Source organism: Chanodichthys erythropterus, chromosome 10, assembly GCF_024489055.1.
Source record: "Chanodichthys erythropterus isolate Z2021 chromosome 10, ASM2448905v1, whole genome shotgun sequence".
NCBI lineage: Eukaryota > Metazoa > Chordata > Actinopteri > Cypriniformes > Xenocyprididae > Chanodichthys > Chanodichthys erythropterus.
In genome coordinates this window covers 15,776,797-15,803,309 of record NC_090230.1, presented here as the reverse complement: position 1 = coordinate 15,803,309, position 26,513 = coordinate 15,776,797, and the positions used below count along the sequence as shown (strand labels likewise).

Sequence of the window (26,513 nt, the reverse complement as noted above, 5' to 3'; positions counted from 1 at the left end):
TTTAATTCAGCAAAAAAAGGAAAGCATCAAACTTACCTGTTTATGCATCTCTATGTTGAGGCCGTAGGACATTTCGTAGTACTGAAAAAGAAGAGGATATCATTAAACTGACACATGCTAGAAAGTAAGTTTTAAATGTTGATCAATTTCATTATTTGATGGAAAAAGAGGCAAAAGAGGTCCATTGTGTACTTTCAACGGTGTAGTGATGAATGAAGCACAGCTCACACAAAAGTCACTTTCAAACCAAGCAGGTTTCTGTTGGTCAAGGTGGCAAATTTGTGAGACCAACTTGAACTTCTTGTGAAATCTGCATGCAAAATTTCTGATTACATGGCTTCCCATTGAAACGATTAGATGTGACTGCAGATCTTGCCGCAAACAGCTCTTTAATACTGATCCAAGACCAGTTTGTGCAGATGATTCATTGCAAAATAGGATGGAGAAGCTGGTTCTCACCCAGCACAAAAGTCCATCTTGAATCAGAACAGCAAAAGATTTTATGTACTCTCATTGCTCTCGCATATTACCATAATTTCATTCTAAACCTGCATGCAGTTAATTTAAAGAGTCTTTTATACAGCTCTTGCTGTACAGTGGCAGTGCATAGTGATTACCTTCAAAAAGGTTCAAAAAGGTGTAAATGTAGTTCACATGAACAACAGACCATAATTCAAGACCGTATTAATGGAAAATATTCACCTTCACCAAATCTCACATCAAGTCTGCATCTTTTTTGAATCTGGATGTGGGTGAGATGCAAAATATGTGAATACTAGTGCTGTCAAATATATTATTTGCATCTAACAAAAGGTTTGAGAGTGTATATACACTATAATGCCAAAAGTTTTGGAACACCTGCCTAGGGTTGTGCCGATGGACGATATCATCGTCCATCGTGATGGCTGACCGACATCACGATGGAGAGACACCATCGTGATGCCACGCCCCCGCCCCGCTCCGCCCCTTTTATTCCCCACTCGTGAAACCTATTGGAAAGCCCGGATGAGTCATTAGTTGGGAAATAAAATAACCGTTTCGCATGCAAGTTTAAACATCATTGCTTGTCATGTCCATAGACTGTAAAAAAACACCGCAGCGCTGTATGACTGATGATCTGCTTTTCCTTTTTTATTCAAAATATTCACTAATTTGTTAACTATAACATGAAAGATCTGATATTCCGATTGTCAAATATGTGAAAGTGGATGTGTTTTGCTGTTTAAACAACTTTATAATGATTGCGTTAGTTGAGCTATACACGTTATGGGCGTCGCCATGTTAGTTTGTGCCGCAGGTTCTGCTGGATTTACAACATCTTATATGTATTTAAACATCCGAAACCTAAAATAAACATTATGTGGTTGAAAACACTGCATATTTGTGATATATGAAAAGTGCTGCGCGCGTCCATCTCTGGTTTAGATATGGACGCGCACATTTGAATTTGGCAATTGATCACGTGATGCACTGAATGTTCTAATCACACCGGTGTGATCGTACGCGTCAAAGGGATAAATAAAGTAATAAAGTAAAATAATGAATAATAAATTATTTAATTATATAATAATGAAAAATTTAAATACACACCCCCATAATCCCCCTCCACCAAACTTTACACTTGGCACAATGCAGGCAAGTACCGTTCTCCTGGAAACCGCCAAACCCAGAATCGTCCATAAGATTGCCAGACAGAGAAGCGCGATTCGTCACTCCAGTGAACACGTCTTCACTGCTCTAGAGTCCAGTGGTAGTGTGCTTTACAACGCTTTGTATTGCACTTAGGCTAGGATGCAGCTGCTCAGGCATGGAAACCCATTCCATGAAGCTCTCTACACACTGTTCTTGAGCTAATCTCAAGGCCACACAAAGTTTGGAGGTCTGTAGCTATTAACTCTGCAGAAAGTTTGTAGACTTCTGCGCACTGTGTGCCTCAGTATGTGCTGACCCCGCTCTGGGATTTCACGTGGCCTACCACTTCGTGGCTGAGTCGCTGTTGTTCCCAATTGCTTCCTCTTTGTTATGATACCACCAACAGTTGACCGTGGAATATTTAGTAGTGAGGAAATTTCACAACTTATTGCACTGGTGGCAAGTTATCACGGTACCACGCTTGAATTCACTGAGCTCCTGAGAGCGACCCATTCTCTCACAAATGTTTGTAGAAGCAGTCTGCATGACTAGGTGCTTGATTTTATACAGCTGTGGACATGGAAGTGATTGGGACACTTGAATTCAATGATTTGGTGGGGTGCCCCAATACTTTTGTCAATATAGTGTATGTATATTATGTGTATATATACATATACACACATACATACATACATACATACATACATACATACATACATATATATATATATAAAAAATAACCCAATGACTCCTTTTTGTTTGTCATTTTATCATTCAACTGATTCATCAAAAACTCCTTTTCAATTAGACTTGTCTGGAATAACATGAAGGTGAGTAAACAATTTTGACTTTTTAGTAAATGATTCCTTTTTAGCTAGCTGGATAAATACTGGTATGGCAGAGTCAAATAAGTGTAATTTTATTAGATAGAGAGAATCAAGTGAAAAGGAAAGGAGAGGTGGCTAGAAAAGGGTAAAAACAACAGAGACGGAGGGATAGAAAGACCCTGGCAATAAAAGAAGCCGGCCTGACAGCTGCCTGTTGTATTCACCAGCTCTGCCAAGAGCCCACGGTGTTGCTAGGCGACTCCCACACTAAAAAAAATATGAGCCAAGAAGAAAAAAAGAGAGAGAAAGAAAACGGACAGAGAAAAGGGGTTAAGCCGTCTGCCAAGAGCAAATGGCATGCCAGGCGCACATAGCTGCCATATCTGTGGGCACTGAGGCACATGGCAGCGACTCTGAAAACTCATTCTCTGTGATGGATGAGCTGCGTTTGAAGGACTTCTGATTGAGGGCTGAAGGAAGATGGTGTCTGGTGTTTGGATGCGTCTCGCATCTGATGCAAAACTAAGTTGTGTATGTGTGTGTGTATGCGTGTTTGTCTTACCATGACATAATGTCTCTGTATTTCTGTCTTCTCTGTGGCCAGCTTTTCACACTCCAACTTCAGACTGCAGAAGAAAGAGAGAGAGATGTTTTGTTGGATTGGTGGAGAGATTCTGTTGGATTGTTTTGGTGCTCGGACATGCTGTATCAAATTTGATTTACTTATAAGTGAAGGGGATTGATTCATAAGAGACATTGATACATTTATTAGTCAAATCATAAACACGATAAATGTAATTCATGTTGCCTTTGACAAACTGCAAAAGACATAAGGATAGACATAAATATATAAAGATATAAAGAAAAACAGACAAAGACCCAGAGACAAATGGATAAAAAGGCAGAGAGATGACAAAGACAAAAAGAGACCGGCTAGTAAGACAGACACAAACTGAGAGACAAGATAGATGCAAAGACAGACAGATGGATATGGAAAAAAAACAGACACAAATCTAATAGAAAGACACAAGACAGATGTTAAAATAGACAATGAAGACAGAAAATTAATAACAGACAGTTATAGTAAATCTTATGTCTATAAATACAAGACAGAAACAGAGACATACAGATATATAAATGGATATAAAAAAGAAAAAAAGCAGACAGAAACAGAAAGACAGACAGGAGGAGACACAAACCAACATATAATATACAGAAAGAGATTTAGGCTACAAGATAGACAAACATACAGAAAGAGAGAAACACACCAGGGCTGTAACCACAATAGACACTGAGGGGGACAAGTGCCCTCCAATAATAAGAAATGGCCAAATTGTCCCCCCTAAATATTTGAAATTCTTGCACTGCTCTGCTGCACTTCATTACACAACACAACACTCTGTATTTTGTTAGCAGGGGCGTTTCCTCAAGGGAGGCAGTGCCTCAAAAAAAAAAAAAAAAAAAATAAAAAAAAAAAAAAAAAAAAAAAAAATATAAATATATATATATATATATATATATATATATATTATATTATATTATATTATATTATATTATATTATATTATATATATGATGAGAAAATCCATTTTACTTATAAAACAACAAATATTAAAAATTATGACATTAAAAAGAGCACAAGTCACTCGTATTTCTTAGGAAACACTACCCAACAGCGACACCCGCAGGTAAAGTTACAGCAGGAGTCATGCCTCCCTTTGTTCTCATAGAAAACCATTAGACTCCCGGCGTGCGGTGGGTTTTGTGGAGGGTAATTGAGAATGAATGGGGGAAAGTCACGTGAAAGGAGGCAATGTCTCCATTGCGTTATGATTAGATATGATTCGTTTGTGCGATAAATCCCGCCTCTTGTTTACGTGGGCATTCCGCGCATCAGTTTAAATGAACGAACGATGCCGTCAGTAGGAAGAGTAATCGAGCGCTCTACTATAAGTGCAGTTATACAGTGCATAAACAAAGTTCACACAGCTAATATAACCCTCAAATGGATCTTTACAAAGTGTTCGTCATGCATACTGCACGCATGCATCGATTCCTGTGAGTATAATATTTATTTGGATGTTTACATTTGATTCTGAATGAGTTTGAGGCTGTGCTCTGTGGCTAATGGGCTAAAGCTACACTGTTGGAGAGATTTATAAAGAATGAAGTTGTGTTTATGAATTATACAGACTGCAAGTGTTTCAAAATGAAAATAGCGACGGCTCTTGTCTCCGTGAATACAGTAAGAAACGATGGGAACTTTAACCACATTTAACAGTACATTAGCAACATGCTAACGAAACATTTAGAAAGACAATTTACAAATATCACTAAAAATATCATGTAATCATGGATCATGTCAGTTATTATTGCTCCATCTGCCATTTTTCGCTATCGTTCTTGTTTGCTTACCTAGTCTGATGATTCAGCTGTGCACAGATCCAGATGTTAATACTGGCTGCCCTTGTCTAATGCCTTGAACTGGCATATGCAAATATTGGGGGCGTACATATTAATGATCCCGACTGTTACGTAACAGTCGGTGTTATGTTGAGATTCGCCTGTTTTCCGGAGGTCTTTTAAACTAATGTGATTTACATAAGGAGGAGGAAGCAATGGTGTTTGAGACTCACTGTATGTCATTTCCATGAACTCTTGTTATTCAACTATGCCGAGGTAAATTCAATTTTTGATTCTAGGGCACCTTTAAAAAGAAAAACACCAATACACAAAATATATTGTTTAAATTATTATTGCCTTTAGTTATAATTTTGGAATGAATGTAGAAATGCTTAAAACACTAACTTGATGAGATTGACTTGGTTTTGATGAATAAAACATTTAATACAATACATTGTTATTGTAAAAATTACAAAATAGTATTGTATTTGGTTTCTTTTGATATACTGTAAAGTAATGTTCATTTAACAAGGAAGATGAGTCAGCGTTAAGAGTAATGCACATGAATTTACATTAATTCATAAATAAATAAAAAATGTGCCTCATTTCAGAACACCACTCCACGCCACTGGTTGTTAGGATGACAAAGAGGTCTGGTCTGCCTCAGTGGTCTAACAGTGCTCCTCAATGTCAAAATGACTGAGATGGCCAATCAAATCAATGTGGGCAGGGTTTACTGATCACAGAAGCAGAGCATGAATTCCAGCATGAAGCGCCAGTTTAACGTTGAAAGTCAGTGAGGTAAGATAAATATTTTTACCGATGTAAATTTTTGTGACAGAAATATTAAATGACCGACAGTAGGCTAACAACTAGGGCTGGGTAAAAAAAATATATATATTGATTTCTCGATTTTAATAGATTCTCATTTTTACGAACCGATATCGATTCTTAAATCCCAAGAATTGATTAGTCTAGTCTGTTTTCTGTTGATGAATGAGCAGAAAATGTAGCTCCTCCCATCCAATAAATCGCAGCAATCTTTGTGCTTTACTTTTGATATGAAGCAAAGTCTCAGATTTCAAATGACATCCATCTTATGTGATTCAAAAAATAAATGCCATTTTGCCGATCTTCAATGTGCTGTAGCGCCTCAGTTAAAGAGAATCGGCAGCACGAGCGCATGTGAACATCCTCTCCTCCTCTTTAATACCAGTTACAGCACGAAATAAACATAACCAAACATCTGAAGGTATGTTAAAAAATACAGTACATCTTACCGAAATCCGTATCATGTCTCGTGTAATAGCTCAATCAGCAATTCAACCTCGGAAAAACGTTAATAAAACAGCTTGTAAACAATGTCACGCAACGTCACATTTACCTCAGAAAAACATTCAGTGACCATAAACTCATTAGTCAGCTAGAAAAATTAACTAGAGAGAAACATTCCAACCTGATCTCACGGCAATTCGTACGTATTTTACGAGTTGACAAATTCGTATGAATTCATACGAATGACCTACCCCAAACCCCACCCCTAAACCTAACCGTCACTGGGGTTTAGACAAATCGTACGAATTCGCACGAGTGACGTATGAATTTATACGAAATAGCCACCTCGTAGAATAAGTACGAATTGGTCGTGAGATAGCGTTGAACATTCTGATAAATATAGGCACAGTTACATAGGTTATTCATTATAATTTTAATTTGTTCTTCAATATTTGATGCATGTTTGAACAAAAAAAAAATGAATTGGAGTATATGATTAGGCCTACGTAATTCTAAACTTTATAATAAAAACATCATTGAGTGTAATTTAAGTGTTTGTATATAAATAAGTTAATTTAACCTTCAATATTATTATAGTAGTACCTACTGACTTAACATGTGTAGTTTACAGCATTAGTTGAGAGATTTTTTTCCTCTAGAAAATTTGCCATGTACCTGTATCTGAAAAACTACATCCAAAATATCGAATCGAATCAAAATCGTAATCGAATAGAAAGCATGCGAGTATTGAATCGAATCATGAAAATTGTGTCAATAGGCTACCCAGCCCTAGTAACAACTCAACTTTTTCTCAAATATGGCTGTTTTAATGGCAAATATGTAGTGCGAAGAGAGAAAAAATCTTTTATGTTTTCGACATATTGACATATATATTGACATATGCATATTTTAATGCAAAGTGATAAAAATATTATTTGCAAATAGTTCAAAATGATTATTTCCTAACTAAAATTAGGTAGCTATGGCCTTGAGACACACAGAAAGTCAAAGACAGACAGATGAACAGAAATAAAAGTCATTTATAGAAAGAGACAATACAGACCAACAGCTTCACAGACAGTCCGATAATGAATAAGACAGAAGACAGATAGACAGACCCAGACTGAATCCACTAAGATCAAAACAGCACACACTTTCTCATCTCCTGGCTGTATTTCAGCTCTTCACACACACTGACTTGTTTGCAGGCGTCAGATTTATGCGAGCGCGCGGGAGGGCCTGGGAAAATTAGAATATGATTAATACCGCAACATTACTGCGCCGCAACAGGTAATAACGGCACATCCGCTCTCCTTCACTGACTGCGCACAACCGTCGATAATTGACTCATTTATCACCGCGAGTGAGGAAGAGCGCAGAGGATGATGGGCGTGGGGTGCTGGTGGGGAGGGGGTTGGGTGCGGGAAATGAGAGAGTGTGATAGAGGGAGCTGTGGAGGATTAAATTCATTCCCCTGCTAGAATTTATTACACTGGAATTGCCTCACTGCAAAAGTCACCCCCGTCGCAGGATTTCCGAGAACTGACAAATCTATCGGTGCGCGTTTCGCTGAGACCGTCTCTGCTTATTTATTTATTTCCCATCTCGCCTGAATGAGTTGGCCTCAATTATGCGATGCGGTGAAGACATCGCTCCCTTGTGCAAAATCGTGGGGGAAGTTGGAGAAAACAGCATGACAGCTCCAAATATTGTCAGGTTCATTGGATAAAGATGCTATATCTGTTTTCAGGCTTATATTTACATAGTTACGAGATTTAAATATGATCATTTAAATTCTGCAATGTCTCCCACGTGGAAAAACGCAGCGGAGAGTTCAGCGTGCCGTCAGGCTGGAGTGGATTTATAGGGGTAAATCAAGGCTAATGTGGAATTAAACTTCAGAAGGTCAAATCCGTTAAACGCAGGCACGACACCTCAACAAGCAATAAACAACACAATCTGGAAGGTTCTGCCAGTCCAAACAAATGACTGAATACTGGTTGTTCCATACCTTACAACAATTTATCATGGTAACTTAGCTTTAGCCACCATTGTCATCAATAAAAGATCTTAATGTCGAACAATTAAAAAAGATTGTTTAAAGGAGATCCCATCTTTAATTATTAGTGGTGTTTTTTTTTATAACCATCCATCATGGTGTTTGAATGGTTAAATGTCTTGTTAGGTGATCAAAAATTAGTTAATAATAGGTCATAAGTGTAAGACAAAGAGGAGGCGGCACTGAGCATTTAATGTCAAAACAATATTAAAATTCCACACTACCTTATCTAAAATTAAAAACAAAACCACTAAAGAGTAAAATAAATCATAGAATTCGTTCGCTTTCAAATGAAAATTACCCCAAGCTTTACTTCCCTTCAAGCCATCCTAGGTGAATATGACTTTCTTCTTTCTGCTGAACACAATCTGCGATACATTAATAAATATCCTGACGCATTCGAGCTTTATAATGGCTGAGAGCAATACCAACGTGCGTTAAGCTGAAGAAAGCGCCTCCTTCATGAATGTACTCCACACAGCTCCGGGGGGTTAATAAATGCCTTCTGAAGTGAAGTGATGCGTTTGTGTAAAAAAAATAAAAAATAAAAAAAAAAATCCATATTTAACAAGTTATGAAGTAAAATATCTAGCTTCTGCCAGACCGCCTTCCGTATTCAACTTACAAAGAAAACAGAACTGGCGTCATAACTGAAAATGTAAGTTTTTTGAACTGCGAGAGTTTTACACTTTCTCCGTAAGTTGAATACGGAATGCCATCTGGCAAAAGCTAGATATTTTACTTCATAACTTCATAACATAAATATGGATTTTATTAACCCCCGGAGCTGTGTGGAGTACATTTATGATGGATGGATGTGGATGGAGCCACTTTCTTCAGCTTCATACCTGTTGGTATCGCTCACTGCCTTTATAAAGCTCAGATGCGTCAGGATATTTATTAATGTAGCTCAAATTGTGTTCATCAGAAAGAAGAAAGTCATATTCACTTACTGTAGGGTGGCTTGAGGGGGAGTAAAGCTTGGGGTAATTTTCATTTGAAAGTGAACAAATCCTTTAAATGTTAATGTGTGTAAATGTAAAATTCACTTTAAATGAGCATTAGATGACCAATATAATCTAATAGTAAAATTACACATAAATTAAATGTAAAAATAGTAACTCCCCTATGCTTTTGGTGAGAACATGAGACGGCCAAATTAATGCAAGAAAAGCCTGAACATGAAATTAAGGCACAAACAACAGCTAAATATTCCCACCCTTAATTACGAAACATCAAAACCATGCAACAAGAAAGGTGGATAAAAAGAAAGGTAACTTTCTTTCCCTGACAGCTGATTAGACGATCATTGGAATGGGCAAATCTGCAGGCTGTCTCCTGCCAGCAAAGCACCATTACTTCACTATACACACACACACACACACACACACACAAGCTAACTGCACTTTTAATCACACCACAACAGAGTGAATTTATAATGATGACTCAAAGTGAAGCATCTGAATGAAAAGTTTGAGTGAAAAAGCAAATATTCAGTCTGACGGTAAGGAGTATCAGTCCAATTAGAGAAAGTAAGGACACTTCCTCACAGATCTCATCCTCATTTGCCATGCCTGTGCCTCATTAGTAAAAGCCCTTGTGTCTTCTGTATTCTCATAGTGCTTTTTCATCTCTCTGCTTAAAGTGCATGCACACATAGTGATTAGTTAGTGAAATAGTCCAGTTCAGAGCTAAATTAAACCCCATTACTGCCTGAGAGAGGATTGATGAAGGTTTTGCCTTTGTGGCAAATTTGCATTTGTGGCACACACAAACTCATACGCTCTTTGAAACCTGAAATGTGCGCTAGAGCATGAAGACAAATACATTTTATGCTTTGTTGTGTTGGGAAATCGCAGATTCATAAAGCAACATATTCTCTGCATTACCACGGGGGGTGCTAACGGTCTGTTTTCTTCTTCAGGTCAACAACTGTCATTGGTGGAACAACAGTTTGAAGAGAATACTGCTGAACAAGTTGATTAATGTTAATCATGTAACAGTATAATGGTGTTTATGATTAGCTACCTACCTGAACAACATTGAGGTTTAAAGGGTTGAAAATTGAAAATTGAAAAATGAAAATTCTGTCATTAATTACTCACCCTTATGTTGTTCCACATACGTAAAACCTTTGTTCATCTTTGGAACACAAATTAAGATATTTTTGATGTAGTCTGAGAGCTTTCTGACCTTCCATAAAGATCCGCAACTACCACCCCAAGGTCCAGAAAGGTAGTAAAGATGTCATTAAAATACTCCATGTGACTCCAGATTGTTTTCTCTGTGCAAAAACTAAAAATAAAATTTACCACTTCATTTACAAAATAATATTATCCAAAGCATGTTCATGCAACGATGTCAGCTCTCGCGTGAACACAAAATGCATACGTCGTGACGCTCTCATGAACACTTGCCATGTGCATTGAGTTGACGAGCAAGTCTGAACAACGCGCATGCGCTGTGCAGCTCTCGTGAATGCGCGTTGCAGATCTATTTTTGTAAGTTAAGTGGTAAATCTTTTTTTTTTTTTGCGTAAACAAAGCACTCGCGTCACTTCATAAAATTGAGGTTAAACCACTGGGGTCACATGTTAATGATGTCATTCCTACCTTTCTGGACCTTGAAAGTGGCAGTTGCATTGGATCTCAATGGATGGAAAGAAAGCTCTCAGACTTCATCAGAAAGAACTTAATTTGTGTTCCGAAGGTCTTACTGATGTGGAACGACATGAGGGTGAGTAATAAATAACAGAATTTTCATTTTTTGAGTGAAGTAACCTTTTAATGCGTACTTATGTATTGTATGCCAATAGCCTTACACTAAGGTGGCAAAATGTAAATGGTATAAAACAAGGCTGTGACCATGTTATTTCACATGCTGGAAACCAAGAAAAAAAAAAAAAACTAAATCGATACAAGTATATAGCAAACATTCCTGATGAAATACTCTGTCAGACATACACCAACATTGAAGCGCAATTGCGAACCAAACCACCCACCACAAACACATGCACTTAAATACACACACGCTCGATGGGGGAATGCCGGGCCACACACATACAGATGTATCCAGCAAAGCAGGCCTAAACCACAAACCCCAGACTACATCATAAAGATGCCTAGAATCCACTAAAAAGTCCACTCTGTCTAGGCAGAAGATATCATGGGTATCAGCGCAAAGCAGTTTCTGTGCGGGTGGCTGTCTGTGGGTTGGTTGTCTTCATGTCTGAGCCATTGCAAACCCAGAGGACACATTAGCAAGGTAGGTGAGCTTGTGTGTTCTGAAAAGGGCTGGGCAAAGCAAAAACTACTGTAATGAGAACCTCCGGTCTAAAGCCCTCCTGTCTGCTGATTAGAGGCCTTCTACACAAAAAACACCCAAACCTAAGCACACAATCGAGAACATGCAGAGACATACGCAAAACATGTGCAGTGCTGCAAGCAACTCAGCATGGTTACACCATATGAAGCAGCTCTCTTTGTTATACAGTTCCTGCCCAGTTCACATTTCCTGCCGGACTTTGCGCTGTAACCTGACCTCGGCCTAAGTGTGTTTCTCACATAGACCAGTGCCCACACACAAACACACCTCTTCCCAGCTCATCTTGCCAAATCTCTTTAGCTCTTTCCTGTCCTTTAATCCAACACCAATCAGCCTCCAGACACAAATTACAAGAACTAAAATTAAAATCTAAGCCACGCCACGTATTGCCAAGAGCTGTCTGTGTCTGTCTGGCGCGTCCCGTGTGTGCCTGCCACGTTCTACCTGGAGCGGGACCAGCTCAGTGGCAGGAGAATGCTTATGGGAAATGCAGCGTCTGAAACACCATGGGAAGGCCGCTGCTAATCTTGTTGCCTACCCTAATGGAGGTTTGCAATTTTTAGACTTTACATTGTAATGCTTCGTGAAGTGCCATTCAGGGGGTAATTACAGTGCTAGTAAGAAATTTAAAATCAAACTGTAAAATCACCCATTGACTTGAAGTCACAGTTTGACATTCAAATTATAATGCTGCCTTTGTCATGTTGGAATGATGGTATTTACGAGATAAGCATAAATTAACAATACTGGCTGTAATTACCAGTGGGGAAACTCTGGATTTTCTTAGAAGCCAGTCTTTGAGTTGGGGGCACGTCAATTAATGGCAGAAGCTTAGTGGTATTGATCATAATTGTTCATTTTGAGGTTTAGTATTTACCCATTTTGTGTACCATTGATGAAAAATCGTGATAAAGCTTTTCAGAAAATTCTACTCTTAGCTGAATTGTGAGGTATCAGCCTTGTACATCCAATCTTCATTTCCCATCACGTTCTGTGGCAGCATTAGAATGAAACAAAAGCATTAATTGCACACCTAATGCACATGTTTTGCTCTTCATTTTGTGCACTGGCTAGAAAATCTGGCTGGAGGAAATTAAACAAAAAAGGAAAAGAAGGAAATTAACCACATTGTCCATTTCATTTGGACCCAAATCACATTGAAAATTAAAACTAATATCCAATTACAAACTCCCACAGCATAACTTTCATAAATCATGCGACTGTAGTATTTGCATACAATACTGATTGTTGTGAAACACAAACGTAGTTCATGATTCCTTGAGCAAAGTATTCAACTTATGCTGAAATGCTCTAATGATAATAAACACCCAACAAATGAAACCAAGAAACGGCTCCCACTCTAGTTTGATAAGTGTGCAGGTGTTTGGCCCTCTGCGTCAGGCTTGAGCCAGATTCATTAGATATTCGAGCACCAGCTAACTGCGAAAACCAAGAGCAGATGAACAACTCTTAAAATCTGATTCGGAGACCAATACAGAGCCACATGAGAGTGGTATTATCCATTAATTTAGAAAGGTGCTCAAAATAACTGCTTAGCTGTTGGCTTCCAGGAAAGATTTTGAGAAAATACAGCCATAAATATCCAGGCTGATATATGTGTAAAACCTGCAGCCATCAGAAGGGCTGAACTCTGTTTGTACAGAGGATTTTTGAGCTTATTTGACTGAACTTTGAAGGCGGGAACAGAAGAGACCTAACAATAGGAATGTGGGGACTGGGTGGATTTGCCGATTCTGGCATGAGGAATCAAAGCTGTAGCCGTGTGAAGGCTTGCCAGTAATAAGGAGGGGTGTGCAAGTGTGCAGAGGGGGCATGGACTACCGTACCAGAGAGGATGCCAGCACCTACCAGAAATCACACACGGGTCATGCCTGGTCTGGCCACATTCCTGAGCCTCAGAGTGCACATAAAACAAACCCACAGAACCAAGTTGTATGTGTGTAAAGCAGTGGGCCTTCCCCTTTTAGAAGCTAGAGCAAGGGATTTCTTTTGAATACTAACAAAATTCTAAGCCCTACATTCTGATGGTGTCAAACAGGGGTGTCCAATCTTGCTCCTGGAGGGCCACCGTTTTGCAGAGTTAAGCTCTAACCTCCCTGGAATTTTCGCTGGAATCCAGAAGATCTTGATTAGCTAGTTCAGGTGTGTTTAACAATGATTGGAACTATACTCGGCAAGAAAACATCCCTCCAGGAGCAGGATTGGACACCCCTGGTGCAGATTGGTTGTTTAGATGGATGGGCAGAAGTCAATCATCTTTGTCAAGCAGCTACCATGTTCCAAAAAGCAACCTGACCGCCGTAACCACTGACATTTATCCTTTCTTCATAGCCTTCTTCCTACAATTACATTCTGCAAAGACATTCTCCCATGGGTTGACTAAATTTCAGGCTTGGAAAAATGTTTTCCGATAATATTGACAGTGAACATCTTAGAACTTAGTGAGTATGTATTAGCAAGAGGGTTGTACCTGTGATACTGTGTCTGCAGGAACTGGAACTCCTCCTTTATGCGGTCCAGAGTCTCGGGGTAAGTGAGTTTCAGAGGTTGGGTCGACCCCGATGCTGCAGCGACTGCGGCTGCTGCTGCAGCAGCTGAAGCCGAGGACCCAGGGGGTGGTTGCAAAGGTGCCTAGGGGTGGGAGGAAGTAGGTTTAGCATCTGAAACTTTTTTAAAACAGTTTTTAAAATAAAGGTACACTTAAAGCTAACTTCTGGCAACTGCAAAAGACTCTGTCCTAACACATAGACCTGGAGCCAATAATCGTTTCATCACTTGTAATGAAACCCGACTTAAAACAGTGGCATTTTGCATTCTCCAAGAATCAGACGATTTACAGAACTGATGAGAATCATTCAGTGTGAATATGATTTGAGGAACTCATTGCATAGAGGTCTGTGAGCAAGATAAAGAGTGCTGTGCACAAGGCAGAAATGAAGGACACTGATGAAAGACAAGCTCCCCAGAACAAGAGATAAAGCAATGAAAGAATGAGAGAGGATGGGGGTTGGGGTAGTTCCATGACATAGGCTCCATTGTAAAAGGATAAAGCATTACAGCAAGTGCATGTCTATATCACAGTGGTTGTGTGCTGGGATGTGGGACTGGGGTGGGGTCCATGTTCACTGCTAGAATTAAGACATTTGTTTAAAATTAAGCATGGATTAGAAGAGGGTGCAAGAAAGAAGACCCCATCAGCATGGGACCCCACCAAGCTAGCTGAAATCCACTGGCTCCAGCAATTAGGAGCTTGTCCTCAGGGTAATGCAGACAGACAGGCAGACAAAAGCCTACGTGCCATACAGTATGGCCTGTCCATCCATCTATCTGTCTCCAAGCACCTCTGCTGATGAAGGTCCTCGAGCTCACAACTGCGCCTCATAGGGGTTTTCACACTTCTCATGGGAAACTCTTTTTCTAATGAGCTAAAAGAGGGTAAAAACTGCCAAAAGGGACATGATTGATCAAATGTGAAAGTGCATAAAGCCCCATTACTTCAATTAACATGGAGCATGGTTTTGACGGTAGTCGCATTTACTGCCAAACACTTGAGCGGCTAACCGTTGGCAAAGTGTCATAGGTTGTTATGAGTGTCTGTGTGACCTGCATTAACACAGGAACGGTCTTGACCTAGCCAAGAATTACTGAAAAAAAGAAAACGGTACATGAACAGTTGAAGCTTAAAGCTCATCTTGGAGGGATGGGGACAGATGTAGCTGCAAATATCAAATAGGGGGTGGAGGGTGTCTGTGGGTAAAAGGGGTCACCCTGTGTCAGGGCAGCAGGCTTGGAGTACTGGGGGGGGGGGGTGTTTGGGGGGGGGGACCGAACTACACAGGGAGAATGGAGCTTCTCGGCCTTTAGCTCATGGGAGACACGCCGCATTGTTAGAGTCTCTAACGAGCTCCTCTCTCCAGCCCTGCATTTCAATCTGCTGTCCAGATCCCCAGGCTCTCACAGCTCCGGCCTAGCAGGGAGCACACACACACTACAATTACTTCTCACAGGCCAAAGAAAAGAGTCTGGAGAACAAGAGGAAGGCCATTTGACGGGGGGAGGCGGGAAGAAGGGGGATTGACACTTGGCTCTATTCCCTTCTTCCCCTTTATCTCCTCTCTCTACCCCACCCAGCCTCTCACTCTGATATTCACCTCTTTTTATTGAATTTTGCGTACAGGTGCAAAGAGACTTCCGGAAGAAAGAAAAAAGAAACGACAAAGAAAGCAGGCCTTTGCTGAAAGGCAGAGACCAAAGAGCCAGTCACATGGAGCTTCTTGGAGACTGAATGTTCATTAATTAGACATTCAGTTTTCCAAAACCAGATTGTCACTACCTCTCAGAGGCCATTATTGTGGTTCTTTCTATGTGTCCAGTCTCAATATGGCAGCCATTTTGATTCAATGCTCTTATAACCTGCTTCTCAGGCTAAATTGTCTTGCAAATCCTCTGTGCAACTTTCCTTGGTGTTTGTCACAATAAATGGCTCACTTGACCTTGACAGTTTCACAACAAGGTTTTAACCTGGCAGGACATAATCAGCATTGTTGGCCACTCTTGTCTTAGCATGAGTCACGGTCACAGAAATCTGGATTTTGGCAAAACTCTGAATACCAGAGTTGACTGAACTGTTTAAAACCTCTTATGCCATGCTGACAGGTCACACAAGAAAAGGGCGTCTTGAGGCAGCAGTGACTTCAATCAAGGCTAAATTCTCTCTTTATGATTTTAAATAGTGAAGAATAACAATGTTCTCATATGACCCTTAGTAGGGAATAGCTCAGGATAAAGATGGGAGTCTGCTGGAAATTATAGCTTGAGCTGACTAGATACTATGAAAAGCCTAGTATAGACATTATAGGCACGTCCAAGTCCATTTCTTTACCACACTCACAATGAGTCTTGGATAATGTGTGTGTGCATGCCATGTTTTCATTTCTTTTCCTCTAATTACATTGTGTGTTGATGTGTTGCATCAACCCATAATGATCTCCCAAATCCCCCTACCCACCCACTTACACAAACAAAATGTAGAAGACTAAAGAGACTGCTAAACACTACAAACAATCATACACAGAGAGAGAACTGCTGCTTCTGTGTCCACTGAGCTGTCCAAACCACAGCTTCTTTCCTTCTGTCAGAGGTCTGGCTGAGGGACCTACAAGACTCCCACATGGCCTACATCTGAGAATTGCTACACAGCCTGTGAAATGCTGCGGCCGGCCATGATGACCGACATCGCAAAACCTGTCAACACGGTTGCCTAACCTTTGATAAAGCGGTTTCTCTTTTCACACACAAATCACTTGGAAAGAACAGACCATGTGCTTGACGTTTCCATTCCCAGAGTATTGCTACAGAGCCCAATTTGGAATTCTCCAAAGTTTCTAAATCTTTAAGATCACAGTGTAAATTATAACTGTGCTTTAAAAAGCAGCTGTATATTCTCTTTAGGTGTCTTTTCATGGTAGCCTCCCCAAGTTAAGTTTCTGAGAACCAGCAACCCCACTAATTATATCATGTTTTTCCTTTAAAAAAAAAAAAAAAAAAAAATCACAAACATCCACCCTACGAAATGGGGTGGAGACACGCTAAAAATAATTGGAATGGACTTTCTGCATCTCTGAACCATTTGAAGTAGCAGCTCTTTTTAGGTGTACATACAAATCCAAGGAACCAGGCGATGCTTTCTGCAGCAACGTTTGAAGTTCAGGCATTGCATATGAAATCTTTCGACTACAGTGTCAACAACCAGCAGGCATTTGCATTTTAAAGAACCTCCCCAGGAACCTGACCTAGGCGTGGCCTTGTTTCATTGATTCCGTACTCTACGGCAGCATGGAGCTTTAAGGAATGCCCCAGTAATCCCTTACTTAGAGGGGGGAGGGGACATGGTGTGTAGTATGGTGCCAGGCACCTGTTTCATTAACATCACACATCTTTTCTCTACCCTCTCCGCAAGCTCGTTATTCAAATTTCCCCGCTGTCAGGATACATTAGCAGCGCCGCAACGTTGGCTTGTCAGCTGTAGTAATTGCTGTAGGTGCTTCCTTTATGAGGTAACCCGCAGCCTGTTTGTTCTTTCGCTTTCAAGGAATTCCACACTTTCTTCCAATGACTTTTGCAAACCTGGCCCAAAATGCTTCACTTCATGGCTGAGGGTGCCAAGGCATGTGCCATGGCCGGAAAGGGCCATGCCCTGATTTCTCTTGGATTCCTCTGGAAAACAGAAAGCTGGAAGAAATTGGATCACCGTCAGGGAGGAATACTGAGAAATACCTCACATATAGGAAGGATAGTAGTGCTCCTCTGTTGGAGACATCTTGGCTGGAGCAGATCCCTCCAGAAGACAGAATTAGAACCAATCAGCAGGTGTCAGTAGGCAATCGGTAGGAATTGCCCACCATTTCAAACTGGGAAATAAGAATTTACACTTGGTAGTCAAATTATATGCAATGTAATAATAAAAAGAAGTTGCTAATGATGAACATTGCATTCTCATCTGTAAAGAATCTAGTTCGTAGTTTACTCAAACAGCAATATAAATACAGATGCAATTAATTTTCTCTCTTTTGCCTGAATACAAAAACCTTATTTAGTCCCTTAAAAGATATGACTCTCCCTATTAGCCAAAAGTTAAACTGTGTACAACAACCACTTACTCTCTCATTCAGTGTTAAAAGCACTTTTAAAAACTGATGGACTGACTAATTAGCATGAAAATTGTTGTCTTGGTTAAGAGGTGAAATGAGAGATTTTTGACTGAAGCCATCCATTCATCAAACAAAAGGTTTTGTATTAAAATGCTTGTTTTAAACAAGATGGTAATTTTTGCATGTGTTAACCTTTTTCACATGTTGAGGAATGTGTGGGTTGGTTCTGTCTGTTTCAACTCTTTTATTTAATGCATGAGGCCTTTTTCCAATTTCATCAAGATATATCCACTCATAATTGACTAAATTAAATGCCTGTGCCAAAGTAAATATTTTTTTATATGGATACTAACAGGTTTTGTCAAGAAACTTAAAAACTATGACTTGGACTGAAGAACTGAAGTCTTGTCTTATTAAAATGACAAAACAGCTGTATCACATCCCAACAACCTTGTCATGTTTTAGGATGTTCAAGGTGAGCACAAAGAGGCTATATTCAAAAGCAGCCAGGTGCCCTGGAAAAACAGGTTGGACCAATCTTTCATTCTAAAGAGAAATAAGAAAAGAAACGAGCAACCTGGTCACTGCAGAGCAACATCTAAAAGGGGTGGAAAACCCAAATACTTCACCTATGTACCATGCATCTCCTTCAGATCACAAAATTGCACACCCCAGTGGAATCTAATTTCCATCCTTTAGGAAATGAATGTCAAAGCATTCTTAGGGAAGGTTGGGGGTGCTGGGGGAGGGGTGTATGGTGACTGTAGAGAAATCTCAGGAATGATTTTAACACATAGTTTGATTCAATCAGTCCGGTGTATTCAATTATAACTGACATTCATTAAATGGTCGTCAACCAATATGGGCTTTTCAACAGTCAATAACGCCAATATGATAACTAGAGAGCACAGTGACCGAGAAAACACCTGATATATACGTGATAAGGCACATACACATTTTAGTCTTAGACATTTCAATGTACACTGAAACCAAACAAACTTTTCTGACACAAGGGAGCTCTAATGCATCTATTAATTGGCCAAGAAGCACAACCAGACGATTACCATCACAATGGCCAAACACTTGGCCCAGTTGATATATCCATCACTAATACTAAAGTCTCATAGCTTTATGAGATGTTACATGATGCAAAATGAGCATACAAGAACAAATGTTTACTAAAAAGACCATAAAGTAAAAACCAAAGAACTGCTTCCAAGGGTGGTCAACATTGGAGGTTCATTCAGTACTGAAAATAGGAAAATTCATGAAATTGAAACATACGAAAGGTGAATGTCCTGTGGCACTCTTGAAATTACAGTAGCTGAAACTTACAGTAGTTAAAAACATCAGAGATCTGCCTACAAGCTGTAAGGGGGTATAACAGTAAAATAACGGGAAAGTAGTATCATTGATTTCATTGATTATCGAATTGGCTACCTTGAATAAACAGAGTCATTTAAAAGCACATTTAAGTGTGGTTTAATTTGATCTTGATGAGCAGCACTACTCGGCCAACTACAGTTTCACAATCCATGTGAACGTTTACCCTAAATGATGAGACAAAGGGTACAAACACACTTTGTTTTAGCCTATATGTGAAATGCACTAAAGCGCATTGCGCACCAAGCAGACGGTCATTTTACAGAGTAGTAAGGGCAACTTACCGGGGGTCGATTCTGGGGAAACATGGTGAATAACGGGGTTGTGGCGGTTTGAGGGTCTTCTGTTTCGGTCTTGTGTTAAATGTTGTTTCAGAAGAGTTTGCACCTTTGGCGGCTCTCAGAAGAACATTTGGCCCTGTTTCGGCGACGCCAGGCTCGGCTCGCGCATTCCTCGCTCAAGACTCCCTTTGTTCTGCTTTATCGCGCGATATAAGATGCGCCCAGTCCGGTATCGAGTCCCTCAATGCGACGCACCTCGAAATATCAGAATGCACGCGCTCGGCCTTCAGAGCTCCCCCGCCCTTGATGTGTTTTACTGATGAAAATAATAAAGAAACCGAGTGGATGGCCAGCTATCGTGCTCCCAAGACGCGACACTCTACGCAGCCGCAGCTTCTTTTGTCTGCTTCTCTCTCCCTCTCTCTCTCTCTCCCTCTCTCTCCTCATCCGCTCCTTCCTTTCGATCCTCAGCTGTTTTTCAATGGGACATGCGAGTTGTTTTCTTCAAGAGAAACGCATGCCCCCCTGTGCTAAAAGAGAAGGGGTTTGGCTTGTGGTAACCAGAAGCAAAGGGTTAAATTCTCAAGTTACACTCATTTTAGGCTGCGGTAGGAGTAGGAACCCATAAGACTCTCATGGATTGATCTGTTCAGTGCTGTATTTGTTTATGTATGTGGGTCAATGACAAATAAGGATGTCTGAGATGATTGAAAGGAGAAACCGTTTAAAAATTAGTTTGTGTTTATGTTGGTTTAATACATTCTTGAAGGATGTATATATCATTTTTCTACAGATATTCTGATTTAATGAGTTCAAAAATGTCAAGTATCACTAAAATATCTGAGTAGACACAACCTAATCACGTTTTTGAAGGAAACATATTTTTATCTATTAATTTCAGGACATCCTTTGGGTTACTCTGTTTGAAAAGAACAAAATTTGCACTTTTATAGAAAAGTCTGTAGGGAAAAAATATGTGTTTTTTATGACTTTGACACAATAAGGTTTTGTTGTCACATGACAACAAAATGGCTACCTGCATATTGGTTACACACCACACTAACCTTGATTTGGCAGACAAACGTTTTTCAAAAATTAATAATTTTTGTTTCAATGCTCTAGAAATAAAGAGGTTACTAAACTGCCAACATTTCTTCGTTTTTTCATGAATTTAAACTTTATAATGAGACTTTAGTTATTTGTGATGATTACACCACCTACACATTTATATACATATTGAAATATAAAAACTTCATCAAATGACAGGTCATTATCTGTATATATGGCACGACATATTTTAGTACAATAATTTAAAATACAAGCACTGTGTGCAAAATAGATGGTGTTTTAGCCAGTATATTGACAATGATGATTTTAAAATAAAATCTCATCTGCACAAAAGTCATATTTTGAAATGTGGTTTAAATATAGCAGCCCATCTCTATTCACACGTTCTCTTCACATTGTCTAATTTTATGCACAGGACTTCGATTGAAAAATAAGGGTGCAGCTAAATGTACAATGATTGAATGAAATCTCCACGTGGGGTTTGACCCAGCCACAATCAACACTGGCTGTGATAGCCAATCAGCGCTGAGAGCGCCCCACGTGGGGTACGCTGACCGCTCGTTGATTGGTGCGCGTCACAATTATAGAACCCCAAACGTCAGTCAGGCGCTCAGAGAGACCAAGAAAACCATTTAACCCCTTCGGTGCGTGCGGTGGAGACATTTGAATTCAAATTCCTTTTGTGATGTAAAATAGTTTTTTTAGCCTCTTTTATTACTTTAAATCGCTTTGCATTGTTTCAGGGCGCCCACAATGAAATCCCACGGCTAGTGGTTTAAAACGAGGGCCTATTTCCTATGTAAATCACTTTTTTGTTTAGGCCACCAGTCTCTTCATCTGTTTATGAAATATCTTGATTTGAAGATTCCTAAGATAGTACGTCCAGCATTTTGATCTTTGATCACGAAGACACATGAAACATCCCTTTGCAATAAAGATAACATGCTCCGGGGGAGCAATAAGAACCAGTGTGTGACCTAAATCAAATCTCTTGTGTGCTTTGCTCTGGGTCAGGGAATACAGCTTAATATCCTCACTAAGGTATTATCACTAAGGAATCTGCATGGAATATCTTGGATAAATTGTTCAAATTTGCTTCTTTTTTTTTTACAAAAAACAATATGAACGACAGCTATTTTCATGCACCGCTGTGACAAATAATCTAATACGTAAACTCCCTTTCGCTGTAAAGAAATGCAAAAACGCTGGAGACATTTATTAGTATTCCAGTGGCATGACCCCTTTAGCTGGGCTCATAATTAGAGAGGCAGATATTGAAAAAGCAATTTTCCCACTGTAGAAATCACTACCTGGCAGCAGTGCGGCTGAAAACAGAAAGAAGGGATGCGGAGGAGGAGAGAAAATAGAGGGAAGGAAGAGTGTAGAGGGATCTGCTTAAAAGAGAGATACAGATTTAGAGGATGTATGGGGACTGGAAGTGGGGAGGGGGGGTCATTATTGCCATTTTTCCCATGAATTTTAATGCACAGAGCAGGTCTCCTGGCCACTGCGGTCCATATGTATTGGAAACAGTCATAAGCGAGCCACATATTAGAGTCATGCTGCAGGACGTCTGATATATGATGTCTGGTGTGTGTGTGTGTGTGTGTGTGAACTGAGAGAAAAAGGAACATTTTAAAGCTCAGATTTCACAAAAGTTTTATAAGCAACGGTCAATATCTCCATTTTTCAGATCAGACGAGAGAAGCTTTTAAACCATGTTTCCACCGGGGCCAAGAAAACCGAACAAAAAGACATTTTTTTCCCCTACAATGTTTGACATTATTTATTCCAGAGACGTCCTTCACAAGTAACAAACTTGATCAATGATCTTCCCCTGTAATTCACTTTCACATATGCAGCCCACACACAATTGCAACAACACAGATATGAGCCTTTTTGAAGGCTGAACAGAAAAAGACCAACTCGCTTTGTTACTGGGAAAATATGCTTTCAGCATTTAGAACTGCAGAAGGGAGGATATTTAAAGGGATAGTGCATCAAAACAACAACAACAACAACAACACATCAGAATGTCTATAATAAAGAAAAGGGGGGAAATCAAGACTTTAAAACACACATGGCAACATCCTCTTTATTTTAATGTTTGTTTGTTTTTTGCTGTTGTTTAAAAAAAAAAAAAATTCAACAGAAGTTCCAATTTAACAACTCTAAAAATGTCATGTAGTGTAACCATCAAGTATAAAAGTATTTTCAGAGTTCATTCTTTTCAAGAATGTTTTAAATATCTTTTTCTAGGTAAAACATATCACAAATTATTAATTAATAACTATGATTACATTTTGGAGAAGTCGAACCACCTGACATTTTACCACCTGTACTAACCTTGTCATAACAAAAAAGAAATTATCAGAGACATATTGGCCTTGACAGTCAAGACTGATCTCAGTGGTCCTCCCTATGATATCATTTCCTGTTTTGTGAGGCTTTTTTCCATTAGGATATCAGGACAGTTGTGCTACCCTGACATTTTACTTTATACCTTCAAAAAATATATTCGTATTTTAAAGGATAAGTTCGCTTCTGAATTAAAATTTCTTTCAAATTAAAATTTCTTACTCACCCCCATGTCATCCAAGATGTTCATTCTTTCTTCAGTTGAAAAGAAATCAAGGTTTTTGATGAAAACATTCCAGGATTATTCTCCTTATAGTGGATTTCAATGGACTCCAAACAGTCAAAATTACAGTTTCAGTGCAGCTTCAAAGGGCTCTACATGATCCCAGACGAGGAATAAGGGTCTTATCTAGCGAAACGATCGGCCATTTTCTAAAAAAAAAAAAAAAAAAAAATTATATAATTTTTAACCACAAATGCTCATCTTGCACTAGCTCTTAGATGCGCCACACATAACATAATCATGTCGGAAAGGTCACATGTGATGTAGGTGAAAGTACAGATCCAGTGTTTACAAAGTAAAAGCCAAGAGCCCTTTAAACAAAGGTAAAACAATGACAATTGTTGGACAATTTTGAAGTTGGAGGAGGAAATGAGATGGAGTTTTTTGCCCCACCGCGGTACTTTAGCCTACGTAACGTGCCTACGTACCTTTCCAATGTAATGCGCTGCACATCACAGACCAGTACAAGCATTTTTAGTTAAAAAGTATATAAATTCTTACTTTTGTTTTAGAAAATGGCCGATCGTTTCGCTAGATAAGACCCTTATTCCTCGTCTGGAGCCCTTTGAAGCTGCACTGAAACTGTAATTTGTACCTTCAACCTGTTGGTAACTGTTGAAGTCCACTATATGGAGAATAATCCTTCAATGTTTTCCTCAAAAACCTTAATTTCTTTTCAGCTGAATAAAGAAAGACATAAACATCTTGGATGACATGGGGGTGAGTAAATTATCAGGAAATTTTCTGTCATCACTTACTAACCCCCAAGTTGTTCCAAACCTGTATGAATTTCTTTCTTCTGCTGAACACAGAAGAAATGATTTTGAAGAATGTTGGTAACCAAACAGTTGATGGGCCCCATTGACTTCCATAGTACTTTTTTTCAGCTTTGGAACAACTTGAGTGTGAGCAAATGAAGACAGAATTTTTATTTTGGGGGGAACTATCCCTTCCACAAACACATGGCATTTGGTTTCCCCTTTCCTAACAACATACAGTTTCCATGGTGGATATATTGTTACACGCACTGGATTGCAAACATACCTGCACACATATATCAAACTGACAGCAGTTACTTCACTTTCTCCAATTACAGAACTATATTTAGAGCAGAAATGGTCACTTATTCAGTGGTGAAGAGATAATTTGTCAGCATTTGTGTTGGTACTTTGCTCTCATGCGACACTCGTAGTACTTGGCAATCTGCTTATGTAATTGTCGCAATATGTCCACTTAAAAGAATGCAGTCTTGATACAAGAAGGCACTTATATGAATGTAAACTTCATCCACTTTTGGATAAACTCGACAGTCCAAGACTAAAGAAAGAAAAGAGGAAGTAAACAAAACGGAGCGTGTATCAGCCTGCCAGAACTGAACTTAGAAAAATGAATGGATGAATGGTAATGAAGGTCTGCGGCCTCACGATGGATGCGTGTGAGTTTGTTGCCTGGCCAGTATGGCAGTGACTGACAGCTAGACAAGGCTATGCTGTTGTTGTGATCCCCCTCTACACACACACATACACACAGCACACACCCCTCACAGACAAGCCCCATGTCAGCACGGAGACGGCAGGCTGATTTATTGGATTCTCCTCCCCTGGGAACCCCCCTCCCATCCTCCACCTCTTCCCCCATCCATCCATCCCTCCTCCTCTTCCCTGCTTTCCCCAGGGGGCAGAGAAGGGGTAATGACCCACATCAGCATCCACACACACACACACACACACACAATCGTTCAAGTACATTTGAACCCTTCACAGGATATCAAACTTCAAAAAAACAGGAATCAGAAATTCCACTGCACCCGTTATTCAATTAAGATGATTCATTCAGACAAAAATGAAGCTTCAACCTGGAACCAAGACAATGTATTTGCATATTCAGAAATATGTCTCTAAAATAATAGAGCTGTATCAATTATTCTGTTGGCTGCCTGTCAGTTCTTTCTTTATTTGGACAAATTCATATCTAATGCATATTAGTAGAAGGAAAATTAACTTTTTATGGTTGTATTTCATATTTCGTTTTGCATGTAAATGTAAGTGATTAGCAATATGCTATGCTAAAAATATACTTTTTTATTTATTGATTTGCAATATATCTAATTTGTGTATCTAAATTCCCTAATTTGTTTCTAATAAAGACTGCAATCGCTGTAATATTAATGATAATATACTGCATAGTTACGAACTCCGGCTGCCCCCTTCAGTTCATTTTCAGTATTGCAAGTGAGGGAGTCAGATTATTACTATTAAAATTCATGAAAGAGGCGTTATGGCTTATGGTGTGGTGAACATGTTGACCGTGGGCGTCACTGCAGTCCTCACATGTTGCTTTCTATTTTTGAAGTAGATTTTCACGGTTGGTACATCTTTATCTTGAGCACTTGGTAGCCTACGACACGTTAGTTTAGCTTGCTCATCTCGTGGACAGTTGTTGTTTAGTAAATATAGTAAATATATGCCCGGTTTCACAGACAAGGCTTCAATCTAGTAACATACTAAAATGCATGTTTTAGCTGTCTTAACTGAAATGTACTTGCAAATGACATATCTTAAAATGTGTCAGGGCCGTTGTTTTGTGTCAATATGCATAGCAGTAATGTGTTGTTGTTGTTTTTTTTCTAAGGCTCATTTTAAAAAGCTACTTAAATGTCTTAATTAAGCTAAGACATAATCCTGGCTTTATCTAAGCCCCGTCTGTGAAACCAGGCTATAATTGAATAACTTTCATAATGCAGAATTATTGTACATTTTGTACTCGCAGACATGTTGAATGAAAAATCGCAGTAAACTGTCACTCAAAGTTAGGAAGACACGATGAGACGTTATCTCAAAAACATAAAGGGTCTACATTGTTTGTACTGTAACTGTTTTATAGATAGTGTTGTAGCGATATTATCATAGTGTAGTTTTGAAATATCATCTTCTGACACACGTGTTCACGC

The 26,513-nt window shown here is 39.4% G+C and overlaps 1 protein-coding gene across 8 annotated transcripts in view; it reads right to left on the bottom strand.

Moving 5' to 3' along the window:
• tle2a (TLE family member 2, transcriptional corepressor a) overlaps positions 1-20,335 on the bottom strand; it is a 38,324-nt gene extending 17,989 nt beyond the window's left edge. For 7 of the 8 annotated variants that reach the window (XM_067396196.1, XM_067396197.1, XM_067396198.1 and 4 more), the window contains exons 1-4: positions 19,858-20,335; positions 14,011-14,171; positions 3,022-3,085; positions 37-81 (exon numbers count right to left, since the gene is read on the bottom strand). In XM_067396196.1, coding sequence (XP_067252297.1) covers positions 37-81; positions 3,022-3,085; positions 14,011-14,171; positions 19,858-19,881 — 294 coding nt within the window. In that variant the 5' untranslated portion in view covers positions 19,882-20,335. Of the gene's footprint in view, positions 1-36; positions 82-3,021; positions 3,086-14,010; positions 14,172-19,857 lie in introns of those variants that run through there. The other variant, XM_067396204.1, reaches the window with a different exon arrangement.
• Between the last annotated feature and the right edge of the window lie 6,178 nt (positions 20,336-26,513).